Raw genomic sequence first — 23,129 nt, 5'->3', positions numbered from 1 at the left:
AAATCCTCGCAGTTCCTCCTCTCGCTGTACCATGGGTCTCGCTGGCCTCTCTGTAAGCCCCTGTTCCCGACTTGCCGGAGCTGTTCTCCCACACAGCCCTGTGACTGAGGCTCCAGAGTCACGGAGCCCCACAGCCTCCACACCCTCAACCCAGACCGGCTGTAGATGCTGTTTCATGGTCACTGAAGTGTCCCAGTTAGTCCATGACACTTCACCTTGTACCACATAAGCCTCTTCCGGCCGGGGTAGTGCGATCCTCTCGCCCCCAGCATTCCAGCCCCATTGCAGTACACTGTTCACAGGTTGGGAATGCGGATGATGTGGACTTGAATGTGCCCGGCATTCCCTGGCAAAGTGTCCCATGCATCCACAGTTATGGCAGCTTAATCCACCTCGCCCTGATGCGGGCCATACTTGTCGTTTTCAGAGACCTCCCCCTCTTTGTAAAGTACGAAATCCTCGCAGTTCCTCCTGTCGCTGGACCATGGGTCTCGCTGGCCTCTCTGTAAGCCCGTGTTCTCGACTTGCCGGAGCTGTTCTCCCACACAGCCCTGGTTGATTGGCAGACCAGTCATCAGCCAGCCTTGCAGCCTCATCTAGACTGAGATGTTTTCTATCCGCCACCCATTCCTTTATGTCACGTGGGAGCTTGGACAAATTGCTCCAGCATGAATATATCCAAGACATGTTCAGCTTCCCGAGCTCCCAGTCCTTCGATCCACTGAGCACATGCTGTACGTAATGTGTTGGCAAACTCCCGGTGCGTATGTGCATTGGGCTTTTCAGTCTCCCGAAACTTCCTCCGGTAGGTTTCAGGTGTGACGGCATACCTCTCCAGTAATGCGCTGCGAATGGTAGCGTAACACTTCTGATCCCCAGAAGACAAGTTATTAAAAGCTTCTCTGGCTTTCCCGGTCAGGCCAACACTCAAAAATCTCAGCCAGTCCTCAATGGACACCTCATGAAGCAGGCAGAGGTTCTCAAATAATCGAAGATGGTCATCAATACCCGTGGCTTCTTCATTAAACTGTGGTATGTCCCGGTACCTCAAAGATGCGGGTCCCTCTCTCCCGTTATCCACTCATCTGCGCAGAGGGTGGTGGGATAACTGCTACATGGACACCCAGATATTTGCTTATCACAGCTGCCCGTTCTCTTTCTGTGGCCCGCTCTCCTAGCGCAGCCAGCACCCGCCCCAATTCGGTCAATCGATCCTCTGCCATCGAAATGATTGCCCGCGGCTGTTGTCCGTCCACTGGGCTGTCCTCTTCTACATCTGAACTGATCTCCTGTGGGTGTTCTCGATCCCACTCATCCAAGCGTTGTATTAGGGCCATCCGGTTGTCCGCCATCGACCACTCCAGCTCTCTCCCAGAGCACAGGGCTCTCAGCTGCTCCTTCTTGAGTCTCTTGTAGATGGAGTCTGCCATCTCTTCTGCCAAGTCACATCAGTAACTCTCTCTGTTACGCTGTTCAGAGATAGGTGATCCCACTGCTTCCACCACTTGTGAGGATCTAGAGTTGTGGGTGTCAGTAATCACCTAGGCAGGTTAACGATGCAACAAGTTTTATTCGTATCCAAACAAGCATTTCAGTAAGTCCAGGTAGACGACCCCAATGTAATGCCCCCAGTCCACGAGATCAGCAACAAGTCAGTGGAAATAGTCCATGGGATAATTCCTAGGAGAATGTAGATTTCACGACCGAAGCCCGAGAAAACTTAGTTCCAAGTTCTATAGTCCATTCCTGGGTCCAGGATCGGCTTTAGCTCTGCTCCTTTCGCTTCAGATCCCCAGACACCACTGCACTCCCCCATCAAGTCTCTCAACTCCACTCCCAACCCCCTAACCAAATCCAACATTCCAGCCCCCTTCACAAATGTACATTGAATTCACAGCCAGTGAAGTCTCCGGCCAGTCTGGAGTGGTGTGAACCTAAGTGGCCCCCATGCCAAGAGAAAGAAAGGCACATATTCCCCCACCAGATAAGGTCATTGCATGTAAATACAACAAATTGAGGTAACTAGTCATCTGTGTTGGGAAAGTATTTCAGTTCCTCACACAGATGACAAGAGTGAGCCAGTGATCGAATGTGGGGGGCGAAGGAAAGCTCGGAGTCAAGTATGACCCCAAGACAGCGGGCATGTTGCTGGGGAGTAATAGTGGAACCACACACAGAAATGGCAATGTCGGGTATAGGCACATTAGTAGAGGAAACACAAGGAGTTCAGTCTTTGACAGGTTCAGTTTCAGATATAGTGATGACATGATGTTAGACACAGCGTTTAGACAATCGCCGGTGTTTTCTAGAAAGGCTGGCGTGATGTCAGGAGAAGAAGCGTATAATTGGGTGTCATCAGCATAGAGATGGTACTGGAAACCAAATCTACTGATTGCTTGACCAATAGGGGCAGTGTACAAGAAGAGGAGGGGGCCCAGAACCGATCCTTTAGGAACCCCAACAGTAAGGGGAAGGTGAGAGGAGGAGGAGCCAGCAAAAGATACAGTAAAGGAGCGGTCAGAGACATAGGAGGAGAACCAGGAGAGAACGGTGTCCTTGAGGCCAATGGAACGGAGCATAGTGAGGAGGAGCTGATGATCCACAGTGTCGAATGCTGCAGAGAGATCCAAGAGAATTAGCATGGAGTAATGACCATTTGATTTAGCTGCTAGTAGATCATTAGAGACTTTAGTGAGGGCAGTTTCAGTAGAGTGTAAAGAGCGGAAACAGGATTGGAGAGGGTCGAGAAGAGAGTTATCAGATAGCGGATCAGACGGGAGTGGACCAGGCATTCCAGGAGTTTAGAGATAAAGGGAAGATTAAAGACAGGTCTATAGTTAGCGGCACAGTTTTGGTCGAGGGATGGTTTTTTAAGTAGTGGATGTATGATGGCATGCTTAAATGAGGAGGGAAAGATACCAGAAGAGAGAGAGAGGTTAAATATTTTAGTTAGGTGAGGGGTGACAGCAGGGGAAAGGGACTGGAGGAGATGTGACGGAAATGGGTCACTGGTGAAAGTGGTTGGGCGAGATGATGCAAGGAACCTGCTTACTTCTTCTGTGACTGGTTCAAAATCAGAGAGTGAGCTAGATGCAGTGGGGGAGGGAGGACAGTGCATGGTATGAGGTAATTGGGAGATAATTTCCTGTCGAATCTGGTCAATTTTTTCTTTGAAGTAATTGGCCAGATCGTCAGCTCGGAGCTCTGTGGTTGGGGCCTGTACTCTTGGGTTGAGTAGAGAATTAAAAGTGTCAAAGAGACGTTTCGGGTTATTGGACAGTGAGGTGATGAGGGTGTTGAAATAGGTTTGTTTGGAGAGGTGAAGGGCAGTGTTGTTTGTTCGAAGCATAAACTTATAATGGATGAAATCTTCGTGTAGATTGGATTTTCTCCAGACGTTCGGCGCACCTGGAGCACCGCTGCAGGAAACGTGTTTGCAGGGTGTGCCAGGGTTGTCGCCGTCTGTGTTGTGGTGTTCTATTTATAGGGGGTGCAAATTCATCCAGGGCACTTTGAAGTGTTTCATTGTAATGCTTCAATGCAGAATCAGGACATGAGAGGGAGGATATAGGGGCCAATGAAGACTGCAAGTTCTTCATAAGTTTCTGGGTGTTAATGGCCTGTATGTTTCTATAAATATGGACAGTGGGGGTGACCTGTTCAGCCTGGCAGTTCTTGATAGAGAATGAAAGAAGATTGTGGTCAGAGAGCGGGAGAGGGGAGTTTGCAAAATCATCCACTGTACAAAGCCGAGAGAAGACCAAGTCGAGGGAGTTTCCGTCTTCATGCGTTGGAGAATTAGTAAGTTGCAAAAGGCCAAACAACGCGGTTAGAGATAAAAGGTGAGTAGCAGATGGGGAGAGTGGAAGAGCAATGGGGATGTTGAAATCTCCCATGATGAGGGTAGGGATGTCACAGGAGAGAAAATGTGGAAGCCAAGTGGCAAAATGATCCAGGTAACTGATAGGAGGGGTCGGGAGGACAATACACCACCGCCACTCGCATGGAGAAGGGGGTGTAGAGTCTGACGGCATGGACCTCAAAAGGAGGGAAGACTAGTGAGGGTAGTTGAGGGATAACCTGAAAGATACATTTTGGTGATAGAAGCAGACCAACGCCTCCACCTGCTCTATTGTCTGATCTTGGGGTATGAGAGAAATGTAGTCCCCGTATGAAAGAGCAGCAGCAGCGGTAGTGTCTGACTGCTGGATCCAGGTTTCAGTAAGAGCCAGGAGGTTAAGAGAATTAGAAAGGAAAAAGTCATGAGTGAAGGAGAGTTTGTTACACACTGAGCGAGAATTCCAAAGTGCACAATTAAGAGAGACAGATGGCATGCAGGGGATATTAATAAGATTAGAGGGGTTTCTGAGTGTAGCAGTTGGGGGGGTTTGACTTTCTATAACATGGGGGACCAGGGTTGGGAGCAATGTCTCCTGCGACTAGGAGGAGGATAGAAAGAGTGAGCAGATGGTTAAGTGATTTGTGAGAGCGTCTCTTATGTTGAATGGTGGGACTGACTGGATCTGTGCAATTTAACAATGTGAAAAGAGCAAGAGTGCTATACATAGAGGAAAGGAGCGAGGGGCCTATATGGATGGAGTGTATAGATTTAATGCCAGGGCGGTGGATGTGTTTGAATGCAGCGGCCAGGATATAAATGACACAAATGCATATGGTATATATTAGTTGTATTCCAAATGTACAGGGAGTAGATGTATATAAAGGTCTTACCAGTCTCCTGCCCTGTCTAACTTCCATGTTATAACTGCCAGTACTTTGATACATGTACTTAGATTACATGTGCATAAATGCCCCCTGCATGAACGCCTTCCCCAAGCTATGTCTGAATATATAGGAGTCGAATACTTAGAACTTTTTTTTTTTTTTTTTTTGCTCTCTCTCTTCTCGTTAATCAAACTAAATTGAGACAGCAGGACCCAATAAAATGTTGTGGTCAAATAAACAGATGTCCAGCACTACATGGATCATAAAGCACTTTGAAAAAAGTTTCTTGACCTCACAACATAAGGGGACAAGCAGAGTAAGTTGAAAAAACTATATACCAGATATAAGCTTGAATAGTTGAAAACACATATATAGCATTCAGGATTAGCTGCTTGCTGACATCGAATGGAGTGGAGAAACACAGGTTGATTCAGAGCAGAGATTGAAAGAGCTGGTTACCAGATATAAGCTTGCATAGTTGAAAACACATATAGCATTCAGGATTAACTGCTTGCTGACATTGAATGCAGTGGAGAAACACAGGTTGATTCAGAGCAGAGATTGAAAGAGCTGGTGCACCAGAGGTGAATCTATGGCCCCTCATTTAGAAATATAATTATAGTTTTTTTTGTGTAAAAAAAATAAATAAATAAAAAATAATAAACAGTTGTGAGCTGTACACTGCAAATTACAAAGATACATTTTTATTGGGGCCATGTTGCCAATCTGAATACTTGGTTTAAGTTTTATGGGTGACAGAATGAAGGATGTCATTAGACCCACATTAAAATGGTGTCCGCAGCTTTACTTAACTGACCCGATAGACGTTGTGAAGTCTGTAAAGGAGGCCCAACCAGATTCTTTAGAAGACAATGGCTCTTCTGTGCTCCAAACGTCCGATACCAGTGAATCCAGGCCAGCCACATGTGCAGTGTCCATTGGGATATCAAAGTTTGCTGGCCAATTGCTTGCTAAAAAGAGAGCCAAATTTAATATGGTTGTGCACAATTAGAAAAACATTACCACACCAGTTCCACACCTTTCTGCAGGTTGCGCGTGGTATGGCAACTCAGTCCCATTCACTTTAAGGCGCAAAGTTGCAATACCAGACTGAGCAGGTACGGTACATGTTTGAAAACATTTTTTAAATGACACCTTTTTAGCAGAAATTTGGAAACAGAAGTGGCAGATCAAAAAACGTTAAAAAAAATAAAAATAAAAAATAGACCACTTCAGTAGGTCCATGGTTTGCAGCCTTTGTTTTAATCAGCAGAAAAAGCGGCACTGTAAAATATGTACCTGGAACTGTAACACCCAGGATAATTACAGTGAAACCATTTCGCAAGAGAAAAACAAACAAAAAAAAACCAAAAAAACAAAAACAAACTACAACACTTGTGCCTTTTTCAAGACCATTTTAACTATAGGCTTATATCATTCATATACATACACCTTTTGTGGACCTTAGTTGAGTGGACCAGTTTTCTACGCCTTATTGGTTGGGCAGTATACGCATTTTTATTTTTTTTAACACAGATTATACTTACAGCCCTTTATGACACAGCCAATTTCCCTTTTTGTGTTTTCATTCTTTCTCCTCCCCTTATTCCCAGAGCTACAACTTTTCTTTCTGTCCATATACACATAAGGGATTATTTTTTGGGGGATAAGTTGTACTTTTGAATGAACCCATTCGTTTTACTACATCGTGCACTGGAAAACAGGATAAGGGTAAGTGCACACGTAGTTTTTAGGTTGGGCGGATTTTGATGAAATATCTGCAGGTAAATCAACAGGCCAAAAGTCCTGCGGTTTATCTCTGGATTAGCCTGCGGTTTCACACCTCATAATGGATAGGTGTGAAACCGCAGCGAAATCCACACAAAGAATTGACATGCTGCGGATTGTAACCCGCGGAAAAATCCGCAGCATTGCACAGCGTTTTTTTATTTCCATACGAAATAAATGTACTGTACAACGCAGCAGAATCTTCTGTGGACCCGCAGGGCCAAATCCGCTACGGATCCACAGCAGAAACTGCAGTGTGTGCACATACCCTAAAAAGTTCCAAATGGAGAGAAATTGAAAAAAAGAACACAATTGTGACATTGCTTTTTTGGGAAATATTTATCCTGTGTACATCTTATGGTAAAAATAATCTTGTAATAGGAATCTGATTATCAGTACGATTACAGAAATACCATACTTACAGGTTTTTATTTTATTTTAGTGGTGAAAAAAAAATAAAAAAATAAAATAAATTGCGAGTTGTGTTACAATTTTCCGAGATCTGTAATGTTTTCACTTTTCGGTGGAGTTGTGGGACGACTTATTTCAAGCGAGATACATTTTTATTGTTACCATTATGGCATGGATGTGACTTTTTGATTGCTTGATACAGCTATTTTTGTGGCAATTGTTAGGCACTGTGCACACGGTGCGGATTCTGCTGCGGATCCGAAGCGGATTTGGCCCTGTGGATCCGCAGCAGAACTGCAGATGATGTACAGTACCATTATTGGCTATGTAAAAAAAACAAACAAAAAAAAAAAAAAACCCGCTGTGCACATGCTGCGGATTTTTCCACGCGGATTTCGTGCGGAATAAAAAAAAAAAAAAAAAGCAGCAAGTCACTTCTTTTGTGCGGTTTTGCTGCAGTTTTCCACCTGCTCCATTCTACAAATCCGCAGGTGGAAAACCACACAAAAACGGCAATAAAACCGCACAAAAAAGGCACTAAATCCGCAGGAAAAATGCAGGTCATTTGACCTGCGGATTTAGTAAAATCCGTGGGAGGATACGCACCGTGTGCACACTTCCTTAGAGGCAGAGCCTGGCTGTAATACACATCCATCAACTGGCGGGCTCACCCCGTAACGTAAGCAAGCTTCAGACTTTCGCAATACATGTAAGGCGCATGATGTGAAGGGGTTAATGTCCCCTGCCTGCTAACTAATGCATATTTTTATCATATTAGATAAGCTGGCTGACTCAACCTGTGGGAGTCCTGAGCAGCAAAGCCTGCACCTACACAGGGACGGTAGGCAGTCAAGCTAAAACACATTCAGCAGAGCCAATATAATTTTATACAAATGGAATGGATACAATGTAAAGCGTTTGACAAGGGTCCTTTCTAGAGCCGCTCCTCTACCCAGTGTGGGATATGCATCTAAAAAGGACACGAGTGAAAAAAGCAACTAACTGACAGCAGCTTACAAGGTCTCTCTCATGACAGAGGAGCGTTAGGCTAAGTGCACACGTACCGAAACTCTTGCGGAAATTACCGCGAGAATTCCGGAATTCCAGTCCGCGGGAAAATCGCATTTTAAATTCCCTCGATTTTCCCGCGGAAAAACTAGCATTTTGCAAGCGTATTTAGCTTGCAGAATTGCTAGCGTTTTCCAAGCTATCTGTAGCATCGCTTGGAGAACTGATTGACAGGTTGGTCACACTCGTCAAACAGTGTTTGACGAGTGTGACCAACTTTTTACTACTGAGGCCGCCTATGTGGCATCAGTAGTAAAAGATAAAATGTAAAACAAAATAAAAAATGGTGTTATTCTTACCCTCAGACGTCCCGCGCATCCGTTCCCAGTAATCCTTTGCGAAAATGCCCGCGATGACGTCCGTTCTCGCGGATCGCGATGTCTCGCGGTAATTCGCGATGACGTCGCGCGAATGACCGCGAGACTTCGTGATCCTGCGAGAACGGACGCCATCGCGGGCATTTTCGCAAACGACTACTGGGAACGAGAGCGTGAAGAGAGGCGGGAAGGCTGCGCGGGACGTCGGAGGGTGAGAATAACAATATTTATTTTTAAATTCTATTTTTTACAGGGATATGGTACCCAAAGCCCGGAGGACAGTCTCCTCTCCTCCGGACCGTGGGTACCATCCGCAAATGTTCTGCTTACTTTCCGCATGGTGTGCACAGCCACATGCGGAAAGTAAGCGGAACAATGCATTCCTATGGGTGCGGGATCGCAGCGATTCTGCAAATTAATGAGCATGCTGCGGTTTTTACCGCAAAGCGATTCCGTCGCGGTAAAAACCGCAGCATTAGCACAGCATTGCGGAATCCCATAGGAATGCATGGGATGCTTATTTTTCGCGTTTTCGCGGCAAAATCGTGCGGTTAAAACCGCCGCGGAAACGCGAAAAAAACGCCACGTGTGAACTCAGCCTTACACTTACCCTCATTGGCGTCCACATCCATTTTGTCTTCCTGGTTGACTGTGCTCGATTCGAATAGTCCCTGTTTGCTGGAGTCCTCCTCCTCTGAATCTGTGCTCTCTTCACTGTCTGTGCTTCCTGAGCTAGAAAGACAAATGGACAGATTCTGAGATTTACCCCTTCCTGATCAGGCAATATCCCATTTTAGACCGCTCATTTTTCCCTCTCCTGCTTCCAAGAGCAATAACTAACATCAATATAGTAGTATGAATTTTTTTTTTTTTTTTTAAAGAACAGTGAAGTTGCACAATGGCCATGCAACACCTGAAAGGGTTTTAATTTTTTGTCGACCGAAGGCTGTTTTATCAATACAATTTGGAAGTAGACATGATGTTTTTTATGGCTTTATAGCATTTTTCTGCAAAGTTGCAGTGACTCAAAAACTAATTGACGGTTTAATTTTTTTTTTTTCAATATGGAATTTACAGAGTTAATATTTTATACACCAGTATATTTCAGGCTCTGCAATACTATGTGTGTATTTTTGTTTTAACCCCTTAATGACAGCCAAGACATCTTTTTACTAACCTGAGATATAAGAGAATATCATCCCCATACAGGTGACGATCCAGCAGCTGTCGGCGGTCCACTATAGCTGACAACTTGCTGTATCACAAATAATCAGTGTTGGCACCGTTCATATGTGTTTAACCCCTTAGTTGCTGCTGTCAAAAGTGACTACATCAAATAAATGGTTAATAGATTGTGGGGGCTTCCGCTTTAATCTAATTGACACACCGAGATCATGATTGTGTGGTCCTGATGTTTGCCATAGCAGTTCATGGCCAAATAGCGGCCTTAAGGCCCCTTTAGATTTAGCGATGCACCAGCGATCCCGACCACGATACGACCCGGTCAGGATCGCTGGTGCATCGCTAAATGGTCGCTAGTGAGCTGCCACACAGGCAGATCTCACAGCGATGCAGCAGCGATACAGCGGTCGTTACTTACCTTTCAGACGCGGCGATCCTGACGTCCTCCCGTCGCCAGCAAGAAGGCCAGCAGGAAGCGCTGACGAGAAATGGAGCTGCGCGATCAAAGACAGCGGGGGAGCCGGTCGGAGGCAAGTATCACACAGAGATATCGCTGCTGTGTCACCAAATCGGTGATGCTTTAGCGATATTGCTAACGATATCGCTATGTGTAAAACCCCCTTTAGAGTCTCCCGCCTATAACGGTCAGTTCAGAAGTTAGTGAAATTTAGGTGGTAAACACTTTCATTCCTGCTATACCACTTTGCACTAATTCCTGAAAATCACCTGAAGGGTTAATAAACTACCTGACAGAAGTTTTCAATATATCAGGGGGTGCAAATTTTAAAATTGTATCATTTTGGAGGTTTTCCAATATATAGGACCCCCCAAAGGCACTTCAAACTTGGATAGGTCCCTCAAAAATTTTTTTTGTAAATTTCCTTGAAAAAATGAACAATTACTGCTACAGTTTTAAACCTCCTAAAAGGCTAATAGAATAAGAGTACATTTTATAAATGGTGCTGATGTAAAGCAGGCATGGGGGAAATGTTATTAATGTTTTTCTGTGGTATGACCATCTGGATTAAACGGATAATCATTCAAAGTTTGAAAGTTGCATTTTTTTTTTTTTTTTTTTTTTTTTTACATTTTTGACAAGTTTCTGATTTTTTATATTTTTTTTTATAACTAAAGACAAAATATATCAACCTAAATTTACCATTATCATAAATTATAATGTGCCACAAAAAAAAAATCTCCAAATCACTGGGATATGTTGAAGCATTCCAGAGTTATCACCACAATAAGTGACATTGGTCAGAATTTAAGAAATTGGCCCCATCACTAAGGGTTAATATGGTAAAAGTACTTTGTGAAGTTTTCTTAGGCTGATTTCTTGTACTATATATAGCAGTGTATTATACAATAGGGATTTTTGTGTACTCACCATAAAATCCTTTTCTCCGAGCCAATCACTGGGGGACACAGAGACAGTGGGTGTTATGCTGCTGGCCACTAGGACGCTAAGTGAACCAGAAAAAAAGTTAGCTCCTTCCCTGCAGTATACATCCTCTCGCTGGCTGAGATTTCTACAGTTCGGTGAAAAAAGCAGTAGGAGCAAAATCAGTCAATAATATCCATAACTAAGTCAAAGCCTAAGAATGCTACAGTGAGCCAATAGGCTAAAACAGGGTGGGAGCTGTGTCCGCCAATGATTGGTTCGGAGAAAAAAGGATTTTACGGTGAGTACACAAAAACCCCTATTTCTCCTACGCCTCATTGGGTGACAGACAGTGGGATGTCCTAAAGCAGTCCCTGGGTGGGGAGCATACATCTGCTAATACTCCATGTATATAAAGGTATGCAGGCTGGATCAAGTCGCAACCTTGCGGACAGGCCTGAGAATGAAATTGGTAATATTTTGTAAAAAGTATGCAGACTGGACCAAGTCACAGCCTTGCAGACCTGTTCTGCCGAGGCCTGGTGCCGAATGGCCCAAGAGGCGCCCACTGACCAGGTAGAGTGCGCCTCAATCCCCACTGGGACAGGCGCGTTCCTGATACAGTAGGACTACCGAATTGTCAGGGGAATCCACCTGGCTAGCATTGCTTTGACATGGCTAGACCCTTTCCTATGCCCTCTGGAAGTATGAACAGGGCATCTGACTTGTGGCAGGGAGCAGTCCGCGAGATGTACCGTCTCAGCGCCCTAACCACATCCAGGGTGTGGAGGGCCTTCTCAATGCGATGGACTGGCGCCGGACAAAAGGAAAGGCAAAACAATTCCCTCGTTGAGATGGAAGAGGAGATGACCTTAGGCAGGAAGGACGGGGACGTCCTGAGAACTACCCTTTCCTGATGAAAAATTCAGGACGGAGAATGGCAGGACAGAGCTGCCAATTCCAAAACTCGTCTGACGTAATTGCCACTAGAAAGACCACCTTCCAAGAGAGGACGGCCAGTGACACGTCCTGCGGCGGTTCGAAAGGAGACTCCTGTAAGGCCCCATGATTCCAATGGCCTTCTATAAGGAGGCGCTACATGGGAAACTTCTCTGAATGAACGCCTTGACCTGAAGTTTGGTGGCAATTTTTCGTCAGAAAAGCACTGACAAGGCCGAAATTTGGCCCTTGAGCGAGCTAAGCGCGAGGCCTGATTTTAAACCAGATTGAAGGAATTCCAATATGGCCGGAATGGAAAAAACACCAGAGGTGATCGAACATGATCCTTGCACCACGAAAAGGTTTTCCAGGTGCGGAGATAGATACACATGGACACAGGCTTCCTAGCACTAATCATGGTGCAAATCACGTTGTGAGAACCCAGCCTGTGCCAAAATCCAGGATACAACAGACACGCCGTCAAAGACAGGGCCCCGGAGATCTGGTGATAAATCGGGCCCTGCGAGTGTAGATCCATGCAATCTGGAAGACGCCAGGGGACGTCGGCAACTAGTTGTATTAGTTCTGCATACCATGCTCGGTGCGGCCAATCTGGTGCGACAAGGATCACTGGTACTCCCTCTGCTCTGATCTTCTTGATGACCCTCGGAAGCAAGGGAAGAGGAGGGAAGATGTACGGGAGCCGGTGCCACGGCAGAACTAGGGCGTCCGCTCCAATGTCACAAGGATCACGCGATCGGGCAATGAACGGAGGATCCTTGTTGTTTAGTCTTGAGGCCATGAGATCCACATTCGGAGTCCCCCAACGATGACAAATCTGTTGAAAAGACATCCGGATGAAGAGACCACTTCCCCGAGGCAATGCCTTGGCGACTGCGAAAATCTGCAGCCCAATGTTCTACTCTCGGCCCAATGGAGGATGTGACTCGCTTTGTGCACGGCCATCCTGCTCCGGGTACCTCCCTGGCGGTTGATATACGCCACAGCCGTGGCGCTGTCGGATTGGATCCTGATGTGACCTGCGAGGAGACAGTGGAAACTCTGTAGAGCTAATCTGATCGCTTACATCTCCAAAATGTTGATGGGGAGACTGACTCTCGGGTTGATCAATGACCCTGTGCAGTGTGGTGACGAAAGACTGCTCCCCAGCCGAGGAGACTTGCGTCGGTGGTTACTACCAACCATATTACAGGGAGAAAAAACCTGCCTTGATTCAGGGAGGACCTCAGTGTCCACCACCTGAGGGATTGCCTGACCCGCAGGGACAGAGGGATCCGTCGGTCCAGGGAGAACGGGTTCTTGTCCTAAGCTAAGGGCAACGCGTGTTGTAAGGGACAGAGGTAGAACTGTGCAAATGGAACTGCTTCCATCGCTGACACCAACTTTCCTAGAACTGTAATGCTGAAACGAATGGAGTGAGAAAACAGTCGCGCTGCCTGTGGTAAGGCTTGGGTCTCTCCTGGAGGGAGGATGACCAACCCGTGGGAAGTTTCCAAGATCATCCCTAAAGGGGGAATCTGCTGAGCCGGTTTTGGGAAAGACTTTCTAAAGTTTATCTTCCACCCCAGGCGAGAAAGTGTATTTACTGTTATCCATGGATTCCTCGCAGGCTGGAAGGGACGGACTCTTGATGAGCAGGTCGTCCGGATACGGTAACACCACCACTCCCCGAGGGTGGAGAATGGCAATGACAACCGCCATGACCCTGGTAAAGAGCCTAGGGGGCGGTGGCGAGTCCGAAGGGCAAGGCAGCGAGCTAGAAATGTTCCTTATGGATTGCAAAACGCAGGAACTGCTGGTGGGACAGGAAGATCGGAATGTGAAGGTAAGCGACCTTGATGTCGATGGATGCTAGGAACTCTCCTTTTTCCATGGAAGCGACAAGTGATTGGAGAGATTCCATTCGGAATCACCGTACACTGACAAAACTGATTTAACAGTTTGAGACCCAGAATGGGTCACATCGTCCCGTCCTTTTTAGGAAACACAAAAAGGTTTGAATATAATCCTCTGAACCTTTCGCAATGAGGGACCAGAATGACTCTGACCCTTAGCAGAGCCTGGACAGCCTGAAGGAAGGCTCTTGTCTTTTTCCTTGGGGGGAGAGGAAAGGAAAAAACCGAGTTGGGGGGGAAGAAAATGCTATCTTGTATCCAGAGGACACCAGCTCCCTGACCCACTTGTCATGGACGACCGCGAGCCAGGTGTGACTGAAGGAAAGTAGACGACAACCTACTCTGTCAGGGTCCGCCGGATACCGCAACAAGTCATTGCGTAGATGATCTATGGGTTCTGGCTCCCCTAGATCCAGAAGCCCTAGGCCTGGGTTTCCAAGAGCGGTTAGGTCTGTATGAGACCTGGGAGCCTCTGTCTCCGCGCGGGGACCGACCTGATCCGGAAGAGAAGGTAGAGGAGGACCAACCAGAATTATTGCGAGAAGATCGAAAACCCGTCGGCTGTTGGTTGCGAAACGGCCGAACAGCCCCTATTGTTGAAGAAGGAATTTACTTTTTCCCCCGGTAGTATCGGAAATTAGTTGGTCCAGTTTCTCTCCAAAACAATGACCCGTTTGAAAGGGGAGAGAAGACACTGATCTTTTAGGTGTGGCATCCGCCCGCCAGCCGCGGAGCCATAGGGCTCTTATAATGGCGATCACATTAGCGGCAGTTTGAGCCACACAATTGGTGGCATCAAAAGAAGCGTCTACTACAAAGTCAGCTGCGTGAATTATCTGCCTGGCGACAGTGGTTGCCTCTGGAGGAAGATTGGTGCCTTGGGAGGAAGTAATCAAGGCTTCTACCCAAGCGGCTATTGCCTTAGTGACCCAAATTGCCATGAGAGATGGAAAAAAATGCTGCTCTTGAAGCTTCAAAAAAAACAAAAACAAAAAAAAAAAACACTCAAGGGGCAGGGTAGTCAATTTGACAATCGGAGGGGTTTCTGACTGAGGAACCCTCAGAAGCAGATAGGAGCGTTTTAGAAGCAAGACGCGATACAGGAGGGTCCACCAGAGGGGACTGTAACCAATCCTACATTAGGTTTGGATGAAAAGGGTATTTAGCCTGAGTAGACTTTTGCCCTGTGAACCCCTCATGTGGCCGATCCCCATGTTACTGGACGGCTGGTAAATAACGTGCGCACACGCTAGGTTCCCTTAAATGAGCTAGGGTGTGCTGGAGCGGGAATATTTTCTTCATCCAACCTCAGAATCCTGTTGACTGATTCTATAAGAGAATCAAGCGACTCTTGATCAGTTGGGGGATTCTGAGGGGCTGACAGATTTGAATTCTGAGCCGTGCTCGCTGTGAACCTCAGAAGAGGGCGAGCGAGAGACAAGAGTCGCCAATGCTGAGGCGCTGACCGTCCCTTGGACGTGTACGGTCCCTGCTGGGGGACGGTTCCCGGCCGAAGCCAAAGCCCTCCGCGGGAGGGAAGGACGCTTTCTGCCTGGGTCAGGGACTCCACCGACAGTGACACAGCCCAGTCAGGGTTACTAAACACAGGAGACCCGTCAGCAGCGGCGGCGAGGAACATCGGAGCGCAGGTCAGGGCGCAGTCCGGGTCGCAGTCCGTGTATAACGGATTAGTCTGTGTCATGGGTAAGGCAGACTTGCAAGTGGTACACAGTAAAAAACTCAGTGTACCTTTTTAACAGCCCGTTTAGCCTCCTTAGATTGAGGCATAGCGCTCCTGAAAGGGTTAATGGCAGAGACTGTCTGCAGCTGCAGGGAATGTGACGTTAAGGGGTTAAGCTTTAATCTGAGGGCAGATGAAGCTTACCCGGTCCTGTGCTGGGTCCCCCGAGAGGAAAAAACGGTGGCCTTGTGGTGTCACCTGGTATCCGGCTGTCCAGAGCAGGCATAGTGCTTATGAAAGGGTTAACGGCAGCTGAAGACATGGCCCCAAGAATAAAATTGCGCGTCTCGTAAGTAATGAGAGGCGCCAAGAGGAGCGGGCGGCGACGTTAGCGCAGGCGGCTCTAATCAAATTGCGGCCTAGTAGGCCGGAAAAGCTGGGGACTAAATTTTTGGCCTACCCGAGCGCCGAGAGCGGGGGTGGGTGGTTGGGGGCCGCGATGAAGCGCCGATGCACTTCTCCCGAGGGGCAGTACCTGACCCCATACCTCCACTCCTGTGCTCAGGCAGGTCGTCGCTGTCCGGGGTCTTCTTGTCTCATCCTCCGGGTGATGTAGCAGAGCTGGAGGAGGTCTTTAAGGGGTATGCTCAATCGATCCACCCTGTGGTAAGGGGATGGAGAGCTCTGGGGCGGATTCAGGGCATCTGAAAAAGCGCTGCTCAAGTCCTTCTCCATGTACTCCTGTGCTACGTCCTGTTGCGCTTGCCCTCATATCCGTGGAGTACCGACCGTAAGGGAACCACAGTCCGAGGAATTTGCCCCATTCGTCGCAGGAAAGTGTACGGGGAGGTATACTCCGCGTGCTTGCCTGTTGTTGGTTCGGGGGAGAGCGGGCCGTAGAAAGGTACAGTCGCCCCCTTCACTCCGTTAATTAAAAAATAAAAAATGTACAGAAAAATCTAAAATAAAATAAAAACGGTGGGGTCTGAAACCAGACCCAAGAGCCTCCTACAGACACTAAGTAAAGAACTGGAGAAATCTCAGCCAGTGAGAGGGTGTATCCTGCAGGGGAGGAGCTAACTATTTTTCTGGTTTACTTCGTGTCCTCCTAGTGGCCAGCAGCATAACACCCACGGTCTGTGCCCCCCAATGAGGCGTAGGAGAAAATACAGGTCTACTAGCATAGCTGATCTGCTCACTTAGCTGCAAGGCAGGATTGAAGCAGGAGGGGGAAGGAAGATGAAGAAAACAAACAAACAAAAAAAAAAACAAAACACTTTCCACTATAGCACCTGACAAGGTAATCTAGTGTAAAGACTCCTAGTGACAGGGTAGAACCACAATACTGTGTTCCCAAATTATATTAGTGGGAGTTGAGGCATCACCCAGCTTGTACATACTGCTTCTAAACACGAAAATCTAGAGATCACATCATGCAGGATGGCGATTGACCACAAAAGCAGCAGAGGCTACAATGGAAACAGCCATTTCTTTAGCAGCACTATTTGAGCTTCATAAAATCCCAAAAAAAAAAAAAACAAAAAAAAAAACTTTAACCCCTTAACCCCCAAGGGTGGTTTGCACATTCATGACTGGGCCAATTTTTACAATTCTGACCACTGTCCCTTTATGAGGTAATAACTCTGGAACGCTTCCATGGATCCCGGTGATTCTGACACTGTTTTCTCGTGACATATTGTACTTCATGCTAGTGGTAAAATTTCATTCATATAACGGAAATTTGGCAAAAATTTTGAAAATTTCGCACTTTTCCAACTTTGAATTTTTATGCCCTTAAATCACAGAGATACGGCACACAAAAAACTTAATAAGTAACATTTCCCACATGTTTACTTTACATCAGCACAATTTTGGAACCCAAATTTTTTTTTTGTTAGGAAGTTATAAGGGTTAAAAGTTGACCAGCGATTTCTCATTTTTGCAACACCATTTTATTTTTAGGGACCCACATCACATTTGAAGTCACTTTGAAGGGTCTATATGATAGAAAATACTCAAAAGTGACACCATTCTAAAAACTGCACCCTTAAGGTTCTCAAAACCACATTCAAGAAGTTTATTAACCCTTCAGGTGCCCTACATGAATTTTTTGAATATTTAAAAAAAAAAAAAAAAAAAAAGAAAAAAAGAAAAATGAACATTTAACTTTTTTCTCACAAAAAAATACTTCAGGTTCATTTTTTTTTATTTTACCAAGGGTAACAGAAGTTGGACTGCAAAAGTTATTGTGCAGTTTGTCCAGAGTACGTTGATGCCTGATATGTGGGAGGAACCACTGTTTCAGCGCATGGCAGAGCTCAGAAGGGAAGGAGCGCTTTTTGACTTTTTCACTGCAAAATTGGCTGGAATTCAGATCGGATGCCATGTCACGTTTGGAGAGCTCCTGATGTACCTAAACGGTGGAAACCCCCCACAAGTGACCCCATTTTGGAAACTAGACCCCCCAAGGAACTTATCTAGATATGTGGTGAGAACTTTGAACCAACAAGGGCTTTACAGAAGTTTATAACGTACAGCGGTACAATTAAAAAAAATCATTTCCACAAAAATGATCTTTTCACCCTCAATTCTTACTTTTCCAAGGGTAACCGGACCCTAAAAGTTATTGTGCAATTAGTCCAGAGTACGCTGATACCCCACATGTGGGGGTAAACCACTATTTGGGCGCATGGCAGAGCTCGGAAGGGAAGCAGCGCCATTTGACGTTTTTGGCTGGAATTGAGATCAGACCCCATGTCGCGTTTGGAAAGCCCCTGAACAGTGAAACCCCCCCACAAATTACACCATTTTGGACACTAGACCCCCCAAGGAACTTATCTAGATGTGTGGTGAGCACTTTGAACCCCCCAGTGCTTCACAGAAGTTTGTAACGACCGGGCGTGAAAATAAAAAAATCTTATTTTTTCAACAAACGTGATCTTTTAGTCCCCATTTTTTTTTTTATTTTCCCAAGGGTACCAGGAGAAATTGGACCCCAAAAGTTGTTGTCCAATTTGTCCTGAGTACGCCAATACCCCAAATGTGGGAGAAAACTACTGTATTGGCACACGTCGGGGCTCGGAAGGGAAGTAGTGACGTTTTGGAATGCAGACTTTGATGGAATGGTCTGCGGGTGTCATGTTGCCTTTAGAGAGCCCCGAATGTACCTAAACAGTGGAAACCCCCCATAAGTGACACCATTTTGGAAACTAGACCCCCTAAGGAACTTATCTAGATGTGTGGTGAGCACTTTGAACCCCCAAGGGCTTCACAGAAGTTTATAATGCCCGGGCATGAAAATAAAAATCGTATTTTTTCCCACAAACCTGATCATTTAGTCCCCGATTTTTTTTTATTTTCCCAAGGGTAACAGGAGAAATTGGACCCCAAAAGTTGTTGTCCAATTTGTCCTGAGTACGCCGATATCCTATATGTGGGAGAAAATTACTGTATGGGCACACGTCGGGGCTCGGAAGGAAAGTAGTGACGTTTTGGAATGCAGACTTTGATGGAGTGTTCTGAGGGTGTCATGTGCGTTTGGAGAGCCTCTGATGTACCTAAACTATTGAAACTCCCCCACAAGTGACCCATTTTGGAAACTAGACCCCCCACGGAACTTATTTAGATGTGTGGTGAGCACTTTGAACCCTCAAGTGCTTCACAGAAGTTTATAACGCCCGGGCGTGAAAATTAAAAAAACATTTTTTTCCACAAACAACAGGATTTTTGGGTTGCTTACCGTAAAATCTGTTTCTCGGAGCCTTCATTGGGGGACACAGAGACCATGGGTGTATGCTGCTGCCACTAGGAGGCTGACACTATGCACAAAAAAAGTTTAGCTCCTCCTCCGCAGTGTACACCCCACCGACCGGCAGGAAATTCCTCAGTTAGTGAGAAAGCAGTAGGAGAAGCAACAGAATAGATTGAAAACAGAACAAACAACTCAACTGTAACCAATCAACCAAAGGAAGAACAGGAGTTGTAGAACATGGGAGGGTGCTGTGTCCCCCAATGAAGGCTCCGAGAAACAGATTTTATGGTAAGCAACCCAAAAATCCTGTTTTCTCGTTCGCCTTATTGGGGGACACAGAGACCATGGGACGTCCCAAAGCAGTCCCTGGGGTGGGAAACAAACTTCCATCAGGCCAGCGGACTCACCACCGCAGCCTGCAAAATCCTTCTACCTAGGCTGGCGTCCGCCAAAGCGTAGGTGTGGACTTTGTAGAATTTCACAAACGTGCGAACCGATGACCAGGTTGCAGCTTTGCAAAGCTGCAGCGCGGAAGCTCTGTGGCGTACCGCCCAGGAAGCACCCACTGCCCAGGTAGAGTGCGCTCTGATCCCCGGAGGAGCCACTTGATGCTTAACCCGGTATGCCTCCAAAATTGCCGATCTGATCCAGCGAGCAATAGTAGCCTTGGAGGCCGGGTGACCTTTCCGCGCCCCATCTGGAATGACGAAAAGAGAGTCTGTCTTTCGCAAGGAAGTCGTCCTAGACAGATTGGATCTCATCGCCCTGACCAGATCCAGCTTGTTCAGGGACCGCTCCCGAGGGTGAGTTGGACTCGGACAGAAGGACGGCAGAACAATATCCTCATTGAGGTGAAAGGAGGACACCACCTTCGGAAGAAAAGAGGGCAGAGGCTGCAGAACTACCTTATCCTGGTGAAGTACCAAAAAAGGCGAGCGGCAAGAAAGAGCCGCCAATTCTGACACGCGCCGGATGGAAGTGATGGCCACCAGAAAAGCTACCTTCCAAGAAAGGAGAGAAAGAGAAACATCCCTGAGAGGTTCAAAAGGAGGACCTTGCAGAACCTCAAGAACCAGATGAAGATCCCATGGAACCACGGGCGCTCGGTACGGAGGAGCCGTGTGAGCCACGCCCTGAAGAAAGGTTTTGACCTGAGGGCGGGAGGCCAACGTCTTCTGAAATAAAATGGACAGCGCCGAAACTTGACCCTTCAAAGAACTGAGGGCAAGTCCCGAATCCAGCCCTGCCTGAAGAAACGCCAGAACAGAAGGGAGCGAAAAGCACATGGGCGCGATGTCATTTGCCTCACACCAGGTGAAATAGGCCTTCCAAGTACGATAATAAATTTTGGAAGATGATGGCTTTCTTGCTCGGATCATGGTATGAATTACTCGATCGGAGAATCCTGCCCGTTTCAAAACCTCGGTTTCAACAGCCACGCAGTTAAATTGAGCGGCCGAGAATTGGGGTGGCAAATCGGGCCTTGAGACAGTAGATCTGCCCTGTCTGGAAGCTTCCAGGGGGGCGTCCGCGAGAAGGTTGACAATGTCCGCGAACCATGATCTTCTGGGCCAATTCAGGGCGATGAGAATGACTGGAATTCCTTCTGCTTTGATCTTCAACAGCTTGGGAAGAAGTGGCAGAGGTAGGGGAGTTCGAACTGCGACCAAGGAACGGCCAGAGCGTCTGCGCCCACTGCCAGAGGGTCTCGGGACCTGGAAACAAACTGTGGGACTTTCCTGTTGAGCCGAGACGCCATCAGGTCGACATCCGGGGTTCCCCATCGACGGCAGAGCAGATGAAACACCTCCGGATGTAGGGACCACTCTCCCGCCGCGAGACCCTCGCGGCTGAGAAAATCGGCGGCCCAGTTGTCTACGCCAGGAATGTGTACCGCGGAAATTGTCAGGACAGAAATCTCTGCCCAAAGAATCTTGGACACTTCTGCCAGAGCTGAGACACTCCGTGTCCCTCCTTGGCGGTTGACAATATGCCACCGCTTTGGCATTATCTGTCTGAATCCGGACAGGCAAGCCCCTGAGCAGCCTCTCCCAGTGGACGAGAGCCAGATAGATCGCTCGTATCTCTAGAACGTTGATCGGCAGAGCTGATTCCTGAGTCGACCAACGACCCTGAACAGTGTGATTGCGGAACACTGCACCCCAGCCGAGGAGGCTGGCATCCGTTGTTACAATCTGCCAGTGAATGGGAAGAAAAGACCGACCTAAGTGGATAAGAGGTGACGTCAACCACCAGTTGCGTGACCGCTTGATCCGGCATGAAAGACGTACAGGGCGATCGAGGGACAGAGCTGACCTGTTCCACCTCGACAGAATGGCGTGCTGGAGAGGTCTGGCGTGAAATTGGGCAAAGGGAACTGCCTCTTTCGCCGCCACCATCTTTCCCCAGGACCCTCATAGCTGTTCGGAGAGACGGAAATCGTGTGGTCTGCAGCGATCGTACATCTTGCTGCAGGGAAAGAATCTTCTCTCGTGGGAGAAAGACCCTTGACCAACGAGTGTCGAACAGTAGGCCCAGAAACACAAGACGTTGAGAAGGAATCAGACAGGACTTCTTCCTGTTGACGATCCACCCGAAATTGGAAAGGGTGTCTAGGACGATCGTCAAACTTAGGCGAGCCTGTGGAAAAGAGGAAGCTTTGATCAGAATATCGTCGAGGTACGGAAAAAGAACGAGACCTCTGATCCTCAACAAGGCCATCAGCTCAGCCAGGATCTCTGGGAGCGGTGGCGAAACCGAAGGGGAGCGCGACAAACTGGTAATGTTCCTGGCGAATCGCAAAACGCAGGAACTTCTGATGTCCGGAGAATATGGGCACATGTAGGTAGGCATCTTGGATGTCTATTGAACACATGAATTCCTGCTCCTCCATGGAAACGATTACCGAACGAACCGACTCCATCCAGAAGTGGCGAAGGCGTACTCTCTTGTTGAGAAGCTTGAGATCCAAGATGGGTCAGACCGCCCCACCTTTTTTCAGCACCACAAAAAGGTTTGAATAAAATCCTGTGAACCGCTCCGAGTCGGGAACGGGCACAATCACCCCGGAACCGAGGAGAGAGGTGATGGCCGTAAAGAACCCCGGGATCAAGGCTGGATCTTTTGGAGGACGGGATTCGAAGAAACGATCCCGTGGAAGAGAGACGAACTATCTTGTATCCTGACGATACAACCTCCCTGACCCAAGCGTCCTCTACTGAGGCCAGCCAGACGTCCCTGAAGAAGAGAAGTCGACCTCCCAAATGGAAGGGACCCTCGGGAGTCCGACGATAGTCATGCCGATGTAGACCGTCCAGATCTGGATCTGGATGGTCTGCCCTGGGCAGAGTGGGATCGCCAGGAAGGAGTGGGCCTGAAGGAAACTTTCTTTCTGTCTTGGCGCGCCTGCGGTCTTTGTTGGTTGGATGGGTTCTCCGCCGTATTGAAACGGCGGAAAGCCCGAAAGGGTCGAAACTGACGCCTTAGTGGAGGTCTGCGAGGCTTGGACTGAGGGAGGGGGGAACTCGTGCCTCCGGTGGCGTCCTTAATGATCTAGTCCAATTGGGATCCAAAGAGGCGTACTCCCTGGAAAGGCAGATTAGTAAGAGACTTTTTAGAAGACAAGTCCGCCTGCCAGGCCTTGAGCCAAATTGTACGTCGGATTGCCACAACGTTGCTTGACGCCTGAACTGCGCAGGATGCGGCATCCAAAGAAGCAGAAAGTAGATAATCCCCCGCATGGGAAATCTGATTGGCGAGATCGGCCAATCGCTCTGGTTGTGCTTTATCTAGGATGCCTTGACGAAGATCCTCTGCCCAAGTAGCTATGGCCTTTGCTGCCCAAGATGAAGCAAAGATTGGACATACCGCCGCTGAAGCCGCTTCGAATGCAGACTTAGCTAGGGATTCTATAATCCTATCATTAGAATCCTTTAGAGACGCCACACCTGAAAGCGGGAGAACGTGTTAT

At 47.4% G+C, this 23,129-nt stretch overlaps 1 protein-coding gene across 9 annotated transcripts in view; it reads right to left on the bottom strand.

Annotated features, from left to right (window-relative positions):
* The window catches only part of PPP6R3 (protein phosphatase 6 regulatory subunit 3), a 179,040-nt gene that overhangs the window by 33,187 nt on the left and 122,724 nt on the right, over positions 1-23,129 (bottom strand). For all 9 annotated transcript variants that reach the window (XM_073573946.1, XM_073573947.1, XM_073573948.1 and 6 more), the window contains 2 exons: positions 8,920-9,041; positions 5,543-5,696 (listed from right to left, as the gene is read on the bottom strand). In XM_073573946.1, coding sequence (XP_073430047.1) covers positions 5,543-5,696; positions 8,920-9,041 — 276 coding nt within the window. The remainder of the gene's footprint in view (positions 1-5,542; positions 5,697-8,919; positions 9,042-23,129) is intronic.

The sequence above is a fragment of the Dendrobates tinctorius genome, unplaced genomic scaffold, assembly GCF_039654945.1.
Source record: "Dendrobates tinctorius isolate UK_male_01 unplaced genomic scaffold, ASM3965494v1 ptg000037l, whole genome shotgun sequence".
In the NCBI taxonomy this organism is placed as follows: domain Eukaryota; kingdom Metazoa; phylum Chordata; class Amphibia; order Anura; family Dendrobatidae; genus Dendrobates; species Dendrobates tinctorius.
The sequence above is the reverse complement of the archived record's forward strand: the minus strand, read 5'-3'. Positions and strand labels throughout refer to the sequence as shown.